The following is a 15,000-nucleotide window of genomic DNA, read 5'->3' as shown; positions in this document are numbered from 1 at the left end:
GTAGTAGTAGTAGTAGTAGTAGTAGTAGTAGTTGTAGTAGTAGGAGGAGGAGGAGGAGGAGGGGGAGTGATAGTAGTAGTAGTAGTAGTAGTAGTAGTAGTAGTAGTAGTAGTAGTAGTAGGAGGAGGAGGAGGAGGAGGAGGAGGGGGAGTGATAGTAGTAGTAGTAGTAGTAGTAGTAGTAGTAGTAGTAGTAGTAGTAGTAGTAGTAGTAGTAGTAGTAGTAGTAGTAGTAGTAGTAGTAGTAGTAGTAGTAGTAGTAGTAGTAGGAGGAGGAGGAGGAGGAGGAGGGGGAGTGATAGTAGTAGTAGTAGTAGTAGTAGTAGTAGTAGTAGTAGTAGTAGTAGTAGTAGTAATAGTAGTAGAAGTAGTAGTAGTAGTAGTAGTAGTAGTAGTAGTAGTAGTAGCAGTAGCAGTAATAGTAGTAGTGGTTGTGGTGGTGGTAGTAGTAGTTGTAATAGTAGTAATAGTAGTAGTAGTAGTAGTAGTAGTTGTAATAGTAGTAATAGTAGTAGTAGTAGTAGTAGTAGTAGTAGTAGTAGTAGTAGTAGTAGTATAGTAGCAGCAGCAGCAGGAGAAGCAGTATTAGTAGTTGTAGCAGAAGCACTAGCAGCTGTTTGTGGTAGAAGTCTCAATAGTGGTAGTAGCAGATTAAATTATTAAATAATTTATGAGTTTTCTCACAAACTAATCTGTGTTCTACCCGGGAGGTGTAATAAACTAATTTTTCAACGTGTTTTATTCTTCAGCACTCAATCCCACAGGTCGTGCTGCTGTCAAGACCTGGTGCCAAGAAAACACCATAAGTTGAAAAATTGTCTAAAATAATTCATGGAAGAGAGACATAGACTAATTTTCATACGAGGGTGTGTCAAAAGGTCGTTTTTGGAACTCTATCACTAATTTGTTTGGAAAAAAACTAAGGAAATAATTTGTTTTCAACAATTTCTCTGAATTAAATAATGCCCCCCCCCCCAAAAAAAAAAAAAAAAAAAAAAAAACAAAAAACAAAAACAAAAAAAAACAAAAAAAAAACAACAACAAAAAAAAACTGACGATCTGGCATCAATAGTATAGTAGTTATAACTTTTTAAAATGTCGAAAAAGCTGATAATCTGTCCATACCTGTTTTTTAACCTTTGAGAAACTATTTCTGGTATTCTATTGGAGCTACGAGTAGATCGCCAGTTTTTTGTTTATTTTACATAATTCAACTAAAAGAAACCTATAAAAACGAATTTTTGTCTTAGATTTTGAAAAAAAAAGAAAACTTAGAACAGGAGAATTACTTTGGTGAATGTCTATTTCTGAAATATAATTTCATTATCGTAAACAGGCGTCATGTCTCGTTCTACATGTTACGTGTGCTGTTGGGACCCTTTGTAAAGCGCTTAGAGCACGTTTAGTGGATGTTGCGCAATATAGAAGCTCACTTAAAAAAAATTTCATACACATGTACACTGCCCCCCCCCCCCCCCTGCAAATACTTGCTACCCCTTTGGCCGAAGAACTTTTAACTTCAAATATCGACTGGCTGAGATAATACCCCAAACATGCAAAATAATTATCTTGGAATGGCGTCTATGATAAGACCACTATTTAAAATTCTTTATATGATATGGGCTCCCGATAGCTGCTCAGTTGATCGAGCAACACTCACTTCACACGCGAAAGGACCGAGATCGATCCCGGGTGCAGTCAATATAATACCTTTCTGACCCCAATGTTCACCCAGCAGTGAATGGGTAGCTGAGTCTGTTCGATTTGGCGGAACGCACTTACTTTGCGACTTTGCGATAGACTAGCGTCCTATCCGAAGGATAGCAAGTAATTGCTATTGTCCCCTTTCACTCTATAGAAACCGGGACAAATTTTGGCTCAATGAGCCGAATGACTCTGGACTACTTATATGATAATAGGGGGGCGAAGTGGCCGAGAGGCATTGCACTGTAATTGGGAATGTCCGGGGATCGAGTCTCGCTTCAGGAACTTTCGTTTTTTTTCCCTTGGGCAAGATTATTAATCCCCATGTGTGCTCGCTTTTGGACAATATGGGTGATTCCTGTTGTCATCAGACATCTTGTTTGATGGATTTTCTATATTGCTTTATGGAATGCCTAGACGATGGTATCTAATGATGCCGTGGCGGAAGGGCGTAAATATTTTTTAAAACATAATTTATATATGATATATCTTCATATTAAAACAATCTGTCATATGTTTATTCTAAAGTGTGGGGAAGGGTGAAATCTATCAAAATCATATTAAAAAAAATAATTTTCAATCTGGGGTGAGGGTGGGGTCGGGTACATTTAGGAGTTGGTCTCAGTCATCCCAACTGGTCTTAATCACTTCATTCCGCGGTAAATCTGAAATTTTAAAGAAGTCGCAGAGAAGTCTCGGATTTAAGGTTTTTCTTTTGATGAGTTGGGGAACATCTTAATTGATCCGTTTTCGAGGTTAAGTTTTTTGTTGTTTTTTTGGGGGGGGTCTTTTTGTGGCCAAAATGATAAAAAAAAAGTTTTGTCAGATTACGGCATGTTCTGTTCTAAGTGCGGTGAGAGATTGTGAATAACGAGACTTTTCAAGAAGAAAAAAAATAAAAATAAAAATAAAACTCAACTAGCGCCACCTAAGGCGGGCATCGAATCAGAGACCAACCAATCTGAAGGTAAGTTCTATACCAGATGACCACAAAGTCGTACAATCATAAATAGACGTTAATTAAATGTTTGTTTTGTTTTGCTATGTTTATCTCATATTTTAAGTTAATCCTAAAATAAAATGAATCAGGCAAAGTTGATTTTTTATCACACATTCACGCAGATGATGTGAGAGAGTACATATAATATGTAATTCAATATTATTTGCTACCCCCTCCCCCCTCCCCTTCCCCCTCAACACAATAAAAAAATCACACGCACATCTTTATTAAAATGAATGCTGTCCCTTACTGGCCAAAGCACAAATGAATAAAATCTTAATGAAATTATATTTCAATGTGTTATATAAGCACGTATGCTATTAGTCAACGGGCCAGTCTCGTGCACATTAAAAAAAGTATTTTTGCAGGGTACGATTATCGAACTCATAATGGGCTTGTTTTGTCATTTTTGTCATTTCGAAATATTTGTTGTTGTTTGAGGGTATGGTATGTATTGCTTTCCAACCTACATCAATGACAACATAACAATTAAGTTTGTATTTTCGGGCGTGTATACTATACGTCGAGTTCCGTCAATAATTGCTCAACAGATCTGTCTGGCAATACAGGAATTTTGACCCAACACATCAATCCACAGATATGACCGAAATTATAATACCTTTGGCTGAAAGTAAAAGGAGTAAAAAATACTCCCTTCTAAAAATAAAATTTAAAAATAAAAAAGAACAACCTAAAACAAAACAATTTTTAAAAATAATAAAATAAAATGTAGAGTAAAGTTAATCAATTCGAGATCTATATCAAATATTATTCGTTAAAGAACGTTGGTTTTAAAATTAAATCAATAATTCGATTTAGTAGGTTTCTTTCTTACCTTGCCAATAATTTCATCTTGCAATTTGTATTGATTAAGTTGAGTATATCCGTCACCGTCAGAAATGGACACTCGATGCGTCTCCATGGTGGGCTGACGACGCAATCGAGGTGAGGCGGTGGGCGACCCGCACGGCGAGTAAGGTAGGGATGGAATGATGGCACGTTGTTGGCCAGAGTTTGCCGTCAGTCGGTCCTCCGAGTGGCTGTAGACAATCTTTGGCGCACGGCGTATGTTGACATGACCGGAAGATGGCGAAGAGGAAGTAGATCGTCCTCCGTCTTGATCGCCATTTTGTAGCGCTTGCGTAGAGTTTGTGGAATTGTTAATTTGTTCACCGCTGCTCAAGTTTGAGGAATATATTTCTGTTGGTAACACGTCTGTGTCGGAAAAGGTACTGGTATTGTTATCTAATACTGGAATATTTATCGAGGAATGTTGTTGTTGCTGCTGCAAGAGTTCGGGAGCTGCCGCGGGGACATTTAGATGACCCGTGGAGTCAATGCAAGTAAAACTGTGACGTCGTGTGATGTCATCGTTGACGTCACTGTTGTAGTCGTTGATATTGTCGTCATCGTGGCTAACAATAGCCTCGTCTTCAAAATCTTCAGTTCCACTGGTCGAGCTACGACCGGAGTCAGCGGTTATATTTGATAGTTTTCTAATGAGAGGGTATTTACAATCGGGGCTGGGAATGTTATTGGTAATTAAGGCTGGGGTGGTGTTATGTGAATTACTTGTGTTATTAGAATTGTGTTGGTTAATTCTATTTTGAATGACCGAAGTGTTGGATTGTTCCCTTTGGTGTTCTTGCCCATTGTTGTTGGAGTTTGAATTTGAATTGTTGCCACTTTGGTTCATTATACTATCACAGATGCTGGTCGTATTAGTTGAAGTTTCAGGCACGTTATCGAGTTGTGGAGAAGTTGTTATATTTATCTTCTCATTTGAGAAAGGCTTCGATTTGGAGTTAGGATGGGGTTGTTGTTGTAGCTGCTGTTGGTGATGATGATGATGATGGTGATGGTGATGATGTCGTTGATGGTTATTGTTGTGAATTTGATTGTCTACAGGAGCAGAATTCATGGCATCGGATGACGAGACCGAATCACGTCCTGTGCTGCTCATACACCGACTTCCACCTCCACAATATCCACTGCTGCTGATGTTGTCGCTGTCGGTGCTGGTAATGGTCGTGCCGGTGGGATTGCCATCCGTATCTGTCGTCATCTTGTTGGCGTTGTCTCCCTTGACCACCATCTCGTCTTGCTGGTCTTGACCTTGGGCAAAATGGCAATTTCTGAAAGGATGTAAATGACAAAAGTTTAATTTTTGGAAATTATTTAATAAGAGTTTCGTAAACTTCATTTGGACGCTTATTATATTTGGTGAACACTGGACGCATGCGATGGGAGGCCATGGTACTGCCGTCTTTTGACGAAACCACGTACTTTCAAATTTGGGCCAAACTGAGAGACTTATCGTGGACTGAGGATAAGCTGGTTCTATCTCCACTTTAGAGAAATTTTGAGATATATATAACATGCAATACAATCTGATCTTAAATAGCTTCACCCGACAAACACGTTATTAAAATCGAGGAATTAGCTCAAAAAGTTATGTACAAAAGAGTGGCTGAAGTTTACATAAAGTTATTTTAAAAAAACATAAATAAAAAACAAACCAAACAAAAACAAACAAAAACAAAAAAAAACAAAAAAAAAAACAAAACAAAACAAATCACACACAAACTAAAAAAAAACCCAAAACAAAAACAAAACAAAATAAAAAAAAAAAACAAAGAAAATAATTTTTAGTCAATTTTTATCAATTTGAAGAAATGTCGAGAAAGAACCAATAATCCTTTGCACACAATGCATCTTTGTGATCAGCCTGATCTCATGTATCAAGTATAGAAGTTGACATTAACATTTTTTTAATAACGAGCTTTTATATAGCGCAATATCCCCTAAACGTGTTCAAGCGCTTTACAAGGGGTCCCTACCCAACAGCAACATTTAACATGTAAGACGGGACATGACGCCTGTTAGGCGATATTAGAATTTTTTTTCGCACAGACACAACGCTGTTAACGACCAGGTACTCATTTTCCACCTGCGTACGCTGACAGAATGTGAGTAAAAAGCCTTCTCCAGGGACTCAACTATGCACCGAGCGAGGCTCGAACCCAGGACCTTCCGATCCAAAAGAAAGTGCCGCACATTGGTTAGGCAACGATTGAAAGTTTATCAACTTTTCATTGTCAAAAGACGATCCATAAGAAAAGATGAAGTTCAAATCCCGAATGTACGATGACATTAATGGCAGAATATAAAGGGATTGTTGATGTATTATATCTTAACTTTCTCGAGTTGACCATGATTGAAAATCGAACAAATTTGTTCCATTTTCCATTCATATGAACTGCAGAGAGTTTTAAGCAACTTCATTGTCTTCACTCATTTATTTGAGATGCCACAATAGGACAAAGAGAGAGAGAAAAAAAAGAAATATGTATGGACTTAAAATATATACATACACACACACACACACACACACACACACACATATTATATATATATATATATATATATTATATATATATATATACTTGATATATATATATATATATAATATATATATATATATATATATATATATATATATATAAGAGAGAGAGAGAGAGAGAGAGAGGGGGGGAGAGTTAGAGAGATAAAGAGAGATAAACTAAGATGTAGGAAAAAGAAATAACTGACTTATAAATTCCCTGATCACCAGTAACAAAAGTAACAGTAGCAGAATATGAAAAATATAGATAGTTCGAAGATGACGTCACTCAGGTCTTTGTTATTGTTTTTTGCCATCCGCGTTTATGAGTAATGCTCACTGAACTGTATTAACCTGACTATAAACGTTCATGAATACACACAGTTTTGTGTGTTGGTCCGTTATACTTCCGGATGGCAATGTTATGAGCTTTTTAGGCAAGCGCATACTATATATACAAGTCTTATCCTCATCAATAGATTTACAATATGCAGGGACAGGGGCGTGATATACAAATTTGATATTTCAAATATAAAATCAAAAATACAAACTAAACGGAACAAAGAAAAAAAATTGAATGACGTGATAGTTAAATCATCCAGTATGCAATGCTTCATTCCCACCTTTTCGGATTTTTTAATTATACAGCTGTTGTGTGAGAAAAGATAAAGTAATCCCGCGATTTCATTATGACACGGGTTACTGATTGATTATGGCTGAAGAGCGAATATATGAGTAGTGGTAAAAGCGCATATGTTACCAGTGGTCTCAAAACGGTAATATGACAGGATAGACCAGATGATAAAAAGTCAAATTAAAGTCAATCTGTTCAAAAATATGAAATTTTGGATTTTAGCACTCTAAAATACCGGATTCATCCTCCTCAATAAGACATATAAACTCAGCCCAAATCTAATAATTTTGGTTATTAAGTCAATTTTTAACACTTGAATAATTCCGGCTTGATACCGCTTTGAGGAGATAGGTCACATATTATAATATGCATGCAACTCTTTGGATAGGACGCTAGTATATCGAAGCAATATTCGATAGATTTTACAGACCCAGCTACCCAATCACTGCTGGATGAGGAGAAAGAGAAAGAGATAGGGAAGAAAAGAGGGTTAACAGTTGAGAGAGAGAGAGAGAGAGAGAGAGAGAGAGAGAGAGAGAGAGAGAGAGAGAGAGAGAGAGAGAGAGAGAGAGAGAGAGAGAGAGAGAGAGAGAGAGAGAGAGAGAGAGAGAGAGAGAGAGAGAGAGAGAGAGAGAAGATAACGGTTATAAGGGGAGGGGGCAGAGGGCGATTACCATGTAATCACGACTTACCACAAAGAGCCCTAAACAGTTATTTCCCCTTATCCCCCCCCCCCCTTCTGCCCCGTCTCAGGCCATTCATCTTTAACGACATATTCTTCTTAAGGTGTATTATTGCCTCCAATCCGATAATATGAAAGCGGATTTATAAATTATAGATAATCAAGTTGACTGCCTTACTCTGAAAAAACACGTATTAAAAATTTTGGCCAGAAAACTCGTCCTTCCAATATAAATCTATTTATGGGACAGCGTGGCTCAGCGGTACGGTCATCGCTTCGTAACGGAAATGTACCAAGTTCGATTACCCGCTGCGTTGAGTGGCCTTGAGCAAGTCACCTTGCCCAAGCTCACTTTGCGGCGCTGCACTGCGGCTGACGCCTGGGTTATTTCAGTCTTCCCTTGGAATAGGTCCTAGAGACAAATTTCCCCCCTGTGGGATGAATAAAGGTAATTTTATTTATTTTAAAAAAATATTTTAAATGACCCTCATAATGAAAAAAAAAACCCTCCAAAAAAAAAAAACAAAAAAAAAAAAAACTCTCAATGCTTGGACCTCACGAGGTCCAAGGTTTGAGAGTTTTTGCCAATCGATATTTGAAGGACGAGTTTTCTGGCCAACTTTTTAAATACGTGTCTTTTCAAATTACGGTCGTTAACTGATTAATGATCAAATACGGCTCATCTCGTCAAACTATTATGTAATGTAAATACAATTTCTATCATTATCCGCATCAAACTATATTATTACGTGTGGCTCTGTAGCTCAGCGGTATGGTGTCTCGTTTTGTCACAAAGTTCAAGCAATGTTAAGCATGATCAGTGAACAGGTAGGTGCATCTTTTATCCCTACCGAGCCATGTTTGTTTGTTTATTTGTTTATTGTTGTTTTCTTTTGTTTTGTTTGTTTTTTTGAAGCTGTTCTATTCATTTTTGTTAATTACTTAGTTTTAATTTCAAAGTAAAGTTGAACTGATGAGCAAGTTTAACCGGGCAACAAACTACTTATACAAAATTAGACCTGGATTGGATTATTGCAGAAAGAGAAAACGGCTACGTGGTCTTGTGGTATGACACTCGCTTTCGGATCGGAGTGTCCTGGGTTCAAGCCTCGCTCGACGCATAGTTGAGTCCTTGGAAAAGGCTCTTTACCCAAATTCACTCACCTTACTCAGGTGTAAAAATGAGTGCATGGCCGTTAACAGCGTTGTCTCTGTCCCAAAAATTCTTAATATCGCCTTACAGGCGTCATGTCTCGTTCTATATGTTAAGTGTTGCTGTTGGTAGCAGCTTCTAATGGTGCTCACTCACACCACTATGCAATGACGATCGGCCCAATCAGCAAAAACTCTTTACTGCACTCCTGCACCGTCGCAAACCCGCCCGGAAGCTTCGTCACAACACACCGTTCAACTAGATGCTCTGCGGTTTCGGGTTCGTTCCCACATCGGGTAGCCTACATGTTGACTAGTGCTTTGAGCACGTTAGTGGATATTGCACTATATAAAAGCTCAAAGTAAAGATAACCTTGGGGGGGGGGGGGTCCAGTTTCTATTTTCCGAATTTGGATTCAATAGTCTGATGTCACGTCGCCCAGCAACGGCGGCCATCGTGGTTCTAAACAAAGAAAATCTGTACTTTTTATTCTTCATGCTGGCTAGAACTTTCATATGTCTTGTGATCAGAATGTGTAAAAGTCAAAACATGATCAGATTTATGTTTATTTTCCCCTCTGGATACGTTTTTATGCTCGTCGGAGAAATATTTCATAAAGGCGTCCGCCATTGTTCCCATAGTTTAGAGCCAGTTACTAAGTTACCATGCGTCATTACGAGGGAAGTGACGTCATGACTGTTGAAGCGTATTACCAATACCGTGGTAGTCAAATATTACGAAACACCACAACACAATGGAATAGACACAAGACACCATGGGTTCTACAAACATATTATTATTATTATTATTATTATTATTATTATTATTATTATTATTATTATATCTGTGTCACAAAGGGGGTATAGATAGATCGAAATTGGATTGGTTTCCCGAAAATAACTTGTTCCTGTGACGAAGAAACAGACAGAACCTCGTCGACTAACCTTATTTATTGTAATCGAGCCTTGGCGTCAGATATCGGTAAATAAATGTTACAGTGGGGACATCGGTTATTGTTTTCCAGATCTGAAAATAACCCAATACACCCGGGGATGCCCCAATAAATGTTACAGTGGGGACATCGGTTATTGTTTTCTAGATCTGAAAATAACCCAATACACCCGGGGATGCCCCAATAAATGTCACCCACGGAGTAAAACTGGTAATGTGTCAGAGTGAGTGAAGTAGTCCTTCAAAGGTTATGTGGTCAAGTGGTATGACACTCGGTTTCAGATCTGAAAATTCGCTCGGCGCATAGTTGAGTCCTTGGAAAAGGCTCTTTACTCACATTCTCTCACCGTACTCAGGTGTAAAATGAATCCCCAAGCCGTCAACCGCGTTGTGTCTGTCCGGAAAAAATGGTAATATCGCCTGACAGGCGTCATGTCTCTTTCTACATGTTGCGTGTTGCTGTTGGTCAGGGACCCCTTGTAAAGCGCTTCTATCACATTTAGTGGATATTGCCCTGTATAAAAACTCAATTATTTTTCAAATAGTAATTGCCATTGGACCGTTGAGAAAAAGTTTATTTCGGTTTAAAAAGTGTGAAACGAACAATGGCAATTGCTTGCTACCCTTTGAACCGGGAAGAACAGGGGGAAAAAATCTCGACTTCACTCGGGATCGATCTCGGTCCCTTTGCGCGTGAAGACTGAGCAAATGGGGCCCCCACTTTAATGATATATAAAAAAGATATTATTCCGTCTACTTTAATGGCGAATGGAGCCATTTGGAGGACGCGATGCGCTCACGTGATCACTTTTAGTGTGCGTCTTTCAAGTGATCAGTTCATTGTTTTGGAAGCTCTGTTATATTACATATTACATATTATGTACCTTATAAAACAATAGAAATAACAAGTGGTTTTTTTTTGGGGGGGGGGGGGGGGAGAATCATGATTTTATCATGTCAAATCTTTCATTACTATGCATTGTATCGATACGTTTTTTTTTTTTTTGGATGATGTCATGATAGTTTGTGAAACTTTTTGCTTACGATAACACGTGGAATCAACCACAATATTATAATATTATTCAATTTTCAGCGTCGACATGACTTCACAAAATGCCAGTTTGATGCGATTGGTCACAAATAAGATGGAAAAAAAAAAAGAAGAAAGAAAATGGTAGCACCAGTGACGTCACTTGCAATCGAAGGCTGATGGTGCCAACAACTAATGATGAATCAAAGCCACAGGGGAGTCCAGCTCCCCATGACCTTCGTCACTCTCTACACGGATTACGAGGGATGTACGTCTACCCGACCTGCCGCGGGTTGTCCTCTTCGCAGCCAACACCGTCCTCGCTCCTTTCCTTTCAACTTGCTGTCCTTGTTTCACGCATTGTGCCAGAGTTTTGTAGAACTCGCTGCCCCCTAGGGCGATAAAGGATTATCGGATGTGGCCCTTGACATTCTGGTCCATTTATATCTAACCACTCTCTCTCTCTCTCTCTCTCTCTCTCTCTCTCTCTCTCTCGCCCTCCCCAACTCTCTCTCTCTTTCTCTCTCTCTTTCTCTCTCTCTCTCTCTCTTCGTTTCTATCTATGTCTCTCTCTCTCCCTCTCGTTTGTCTGTCTGTCTCTGCTTCTCCCGACCTTCATCTCCTTCTCTTTCTCTCACTCCCACCAATCTCAACGATTATCTCCCTCCCTCCTTCTCAATCTCTCCCCCCCCCTCTCTCTCTATCTCTCGGTCCCTCTATCTTTTTCTCTTTCCTCTCTGATCTTCCTCTTTCCATCCTTGTACTTTTTCACCCCTACCCTGCTCGATCTTTGGACCTGTATCCAACTGTAATCAAAGCAAATGAATCTTACAGGCGTAAGTTATCAGTAGTTTTTTTTTTAATCGGGAGGTTCAATAAATGTCTAGATAATTATATTTTCCTCTCTATTAGAATTCTACATTACAGGAGATATTACTTGGGCAGCCAACGATATTGAGGACGACGCTGAATAGTGAGTGAGTGAATGAGCATCTATAGAAGGATCGAAATTGACAAAAGTTAACTCTTTGTTATTTTTTTTAAAAAGCCATTTTTTATGATTAGTTCTCACTAAATCATGTCAATCAGACTATAAATGTTCAAGGTTACAGATAGTTTTGCGTTTTGGTGCGTTATATCCGGCTAGCGGGTGTTGTGAATATTTTACCTAAACGCATAGCATCAATACCATTTCCTCTAAGTGTCGATAGTGATTTGAAACAACTCAATGACGAAACCAGATGAACATCACTGGCAGAGCAATCAAACATCAAAGGAATGGCATAAGACAAAGAGAATTGGAGAATCTTCACCGCAAGAAGATGCCCTCATCGCCGCGAAGATTTTAAAAAATTCTCTTTTGTCTTCTGGCACTTTTCTACTCGCTTCATTCATTCGTTCTTTGTTGTTATCAACATGAGTAATTGCCTGCTCCACTTATTCTTCCGAAAGAATAGATAGAACGAAGATGACGTCACTCAGGTCTTTGTTATTGTTTTTTTTTTTGTCATCCACGTTTATAAGTAATTCTCACTAAACGGTATGAACCAGACTATAAAAGTTCATGGTTACACACAGTTTTGTGTGTTGGTGCGTTATACTTCCGGATGGTAATGTTGTGAGCTTCTTAGCCAAGCACATTCTATCTATAAGAGGAACGGCCGAAGCTGCCATGTCGGATGACATAGAAAGTGAAAGGCTTAAAGTAAAGTCAATACTATTTCACCGTTTTGAGGCGGACGTCACATTTTAATAATGGGGCTATTGAGATGAGAATAAATTGGCTGTCACCGCAAATAGGTCTCGTCAAAGAGGCGCTTTTAAGACTTCTTTTGATCCCATTATAACTTCTAACTCGGTCAGGCTACCATGCCAGGACGCTAAGTGGGAAAATGGGTCATGAGTGAGGGGTTGAGTAAAAACTAAATAGATAGTATGCGCTTGGCTAAGAAGCTCATAACATTGCCATCCGGAAGTATAACGGACCAACGCACAAAACTGTGTGTACCCATGAACGTTTATAGTCAGGTTAATACAGTTCAGTGAGCATTACTCATAAACGCGGATGGCAAAAAACAATAACAAAGACCTGTGTGACGTCATCTTCGAACTATCTATACACCGGCTTGAGTAATCAACGACATGGGCTGTTTTAGACTTAACTCACTCAATCCTAGAGAGTTTTGTCACTTTTCAAAATTTGAAAAAAATGTATTAAAAATGAGCATGTATATAGATAGTTTTATTCAACTATCATTAACATGCAAAAACTAAATACATTAGCTTTGATACTACGCCTATAATTTGTCTCAGAAAAATATGTAATAAATAGGCATGGGGTCAAAGTAACCCGGGTAAACTACGGATATAGTCGGTGTTAGGGTTGAGTGAGTCATAAATTATATATATATATATAAAATATATATATATATAAAATATATATATATATAATATATATATATATATATATATATATATTGCTTTTTAAAATAAATATTTGCGGTTGTGTGGTCTTGTGTGTGACATTCGCATTCGGATAGGAAGCTCCTGGATTCGAGCCCTGCTCTGTGCGGCGCATAGATGAAACCTTTGGAAGAGGCTTTTCACACAAATTCTCTCACCGTACTTATGTGTAAATGAGTACCTCGCCGTTAACAGCGTTGTCTCTGAAAAAAATTGTAATATTGCCTAACTGGAGTCATGTCTCGTTCCACATATTAATTGTTGCTGTAGGTTAGGGAACTCTTGTAAAGTGCTTTGAGCACGTTTAATGAATATTAATAGCGCTATATAAATGCTTTAGGTTTTTACGTTATTTTATTCCGCGAATCGTTTATTATTATCATTTATTCTTGAAGCTCCCATTTATATTTATTGGAACATACGATTAACGTAGACTTTCTCACGACTTAGCAGCAAATCCGACACAGCAAAATCCATAGGATTAAGATCACGTGATTGAGGTGGCCACGACTTATCTTTTTTTTTTCTATAGCAGGATGAGTCAACATCCCAAAAAAAAAAAAAAAAAATAATAATTAAGTACGTAAATCCAAAGACGTCTTGACAAAAAGGGAAATACATTTATATTGACTAGGATTATTGGCTTCCCCACCGTATCCAACAGATCTTGATCCCGTGGAAGAGGAACGCAATCACGGTAGTAAGGAAACAGAGACACCGGATACTATTTCAAAACCTGCGCGGATCATCAACGAAACATTGCCCGCATAACTAAGAGTGATGTACATCCTTGAACCTCCCCCCCCCCCAAAAAAAAAACAAAACAAACAAACCAATAAACAAAAAACAAAACAAAACAACAAACAAAACAAAACAAAAAACAACCCCCCCCCCAAAAAAAAAAAAAAAAACAAACAACAACAAATAAAAGATACAAACAAAAACAATTTTTAAAAAACAAATAAACAGACACAAAAAAACAAAACAAAACAAACAAACAAAAACCCTAAGAAAAACCCAACCCAAGGAAAACAAAAACATAAACAAAAATGGGACACACACGCAAAAAAAAAACAAACCCAAAATAAAAAAAATCCAACTCTCCTCCCCCCACCCCCCCCCCCAAACAAAAAACCCAACAAAACAAACAACAAATAAAACAAAAAACAAAAAGCAGCAACAATAAATAAATAAATAAATAAAATTAACAAAATAATAAGTAAATAAAAAAACCCCCAAAAGATAAGTTCTCATATTTTAAATCTCTTAGAAAAGCATGACACGGCATATTATTATCTTATTCACGATTAGACCACTCCGGGAACAACTCGTGAAGTTTTTAACTTGTCTATAGATAGTATGCGCTTGGCTAAGAAGCTCACAACATTGCCACCCGGAAGTATATCAGACCAACACACAAAACTATGTGTAACCTTGAACGTTTATAGTCAGGTTAATACAGTTCAGTGAGCATTACTCATAAACGCGGATGGCAAAAAACAATAACAAAGACCTGAGTGACGTCATCTACGAACTATCTATAGATAATGCTCACTAAACTGCATTAACCAGACTATAAACGATCATGGTGTGTTGGCCAGTTATACTTCCGGATGGCCATGTTGTGAACTTCTTAGCCAAGTGCATACTATCTATATTATATAACTCTGATGAACTGGGTCACAAAAGTCTGGAGACCAGTATGACGTCATGCACGGACAAAATGTCATAGGTATAAATAATATCAACTCAGTAGTGGTGACTCATTTACAATTACAAGGGCAGTAGGGCAGTGGGGAGGATGAGTGTATGGTCTACATACTAATAATTGTATATTATAGAGGTCGCTGGATGAGTTCAAGAGAACATAATTTGCTCGAGGGTGTCTGGTGTCTGGTGTCTTTCGACACCCATTCTTTTCATGTTGACCCACAAACCATTAAAGCAAGCAGAAGCAGCCCCGAAAATAATTAAGGATTGGCAATCATAGCGCTACAAACCA

General features: G+C 38.1%; 1 protein-coding gene across 11 annotated transcripts in view; it reads right to left on the bottom strand.

Moving 5' to 3' along the window:
• The window catches only part of LOC144967234 (uncharacterized), a 225,885-nt gene that overhangs the window by 50,882 nt on the left and 160,003 nt on the right, over window positions 1-15,000 (bottom strand). For all 11 annotated transcript variants that reach the window (XM_078904194.1, XM_078904193.1, XM_078904195.1 and 8 more), the window contains one exon: window positions 3,539-4,838. In XM_078904194.1, coding sequence (XP_078760320.1) covers window positions 3,539-4,838 — 1,300 coding nt within the window. The remainder of the gene's footprint in view (window positions 1-3,538; window positions 4,839-15,000) is intronic.

The sequence above is a fragment of the Berghia stephanieae genome, chromosome 3 (genome assembly GCF_034508935.2).
Source record: "Berghia stephanieae isolate SIO BIC M18660-M18661 chromosome 3, UCSD_Bste_1.3, whole genome shotgun sequence".
NCBI lineage: Eukaryota > Metazoa > Mollusca > Gastropoda > Nudibranchia > Aeolidiidae > Berghia > Berghia stephanieae.
The sequence above is the reverse complement of the archived record's forward strand: the minus strand, read 5'-3'. Positions and strand labels throughout refer to the sequence as shown.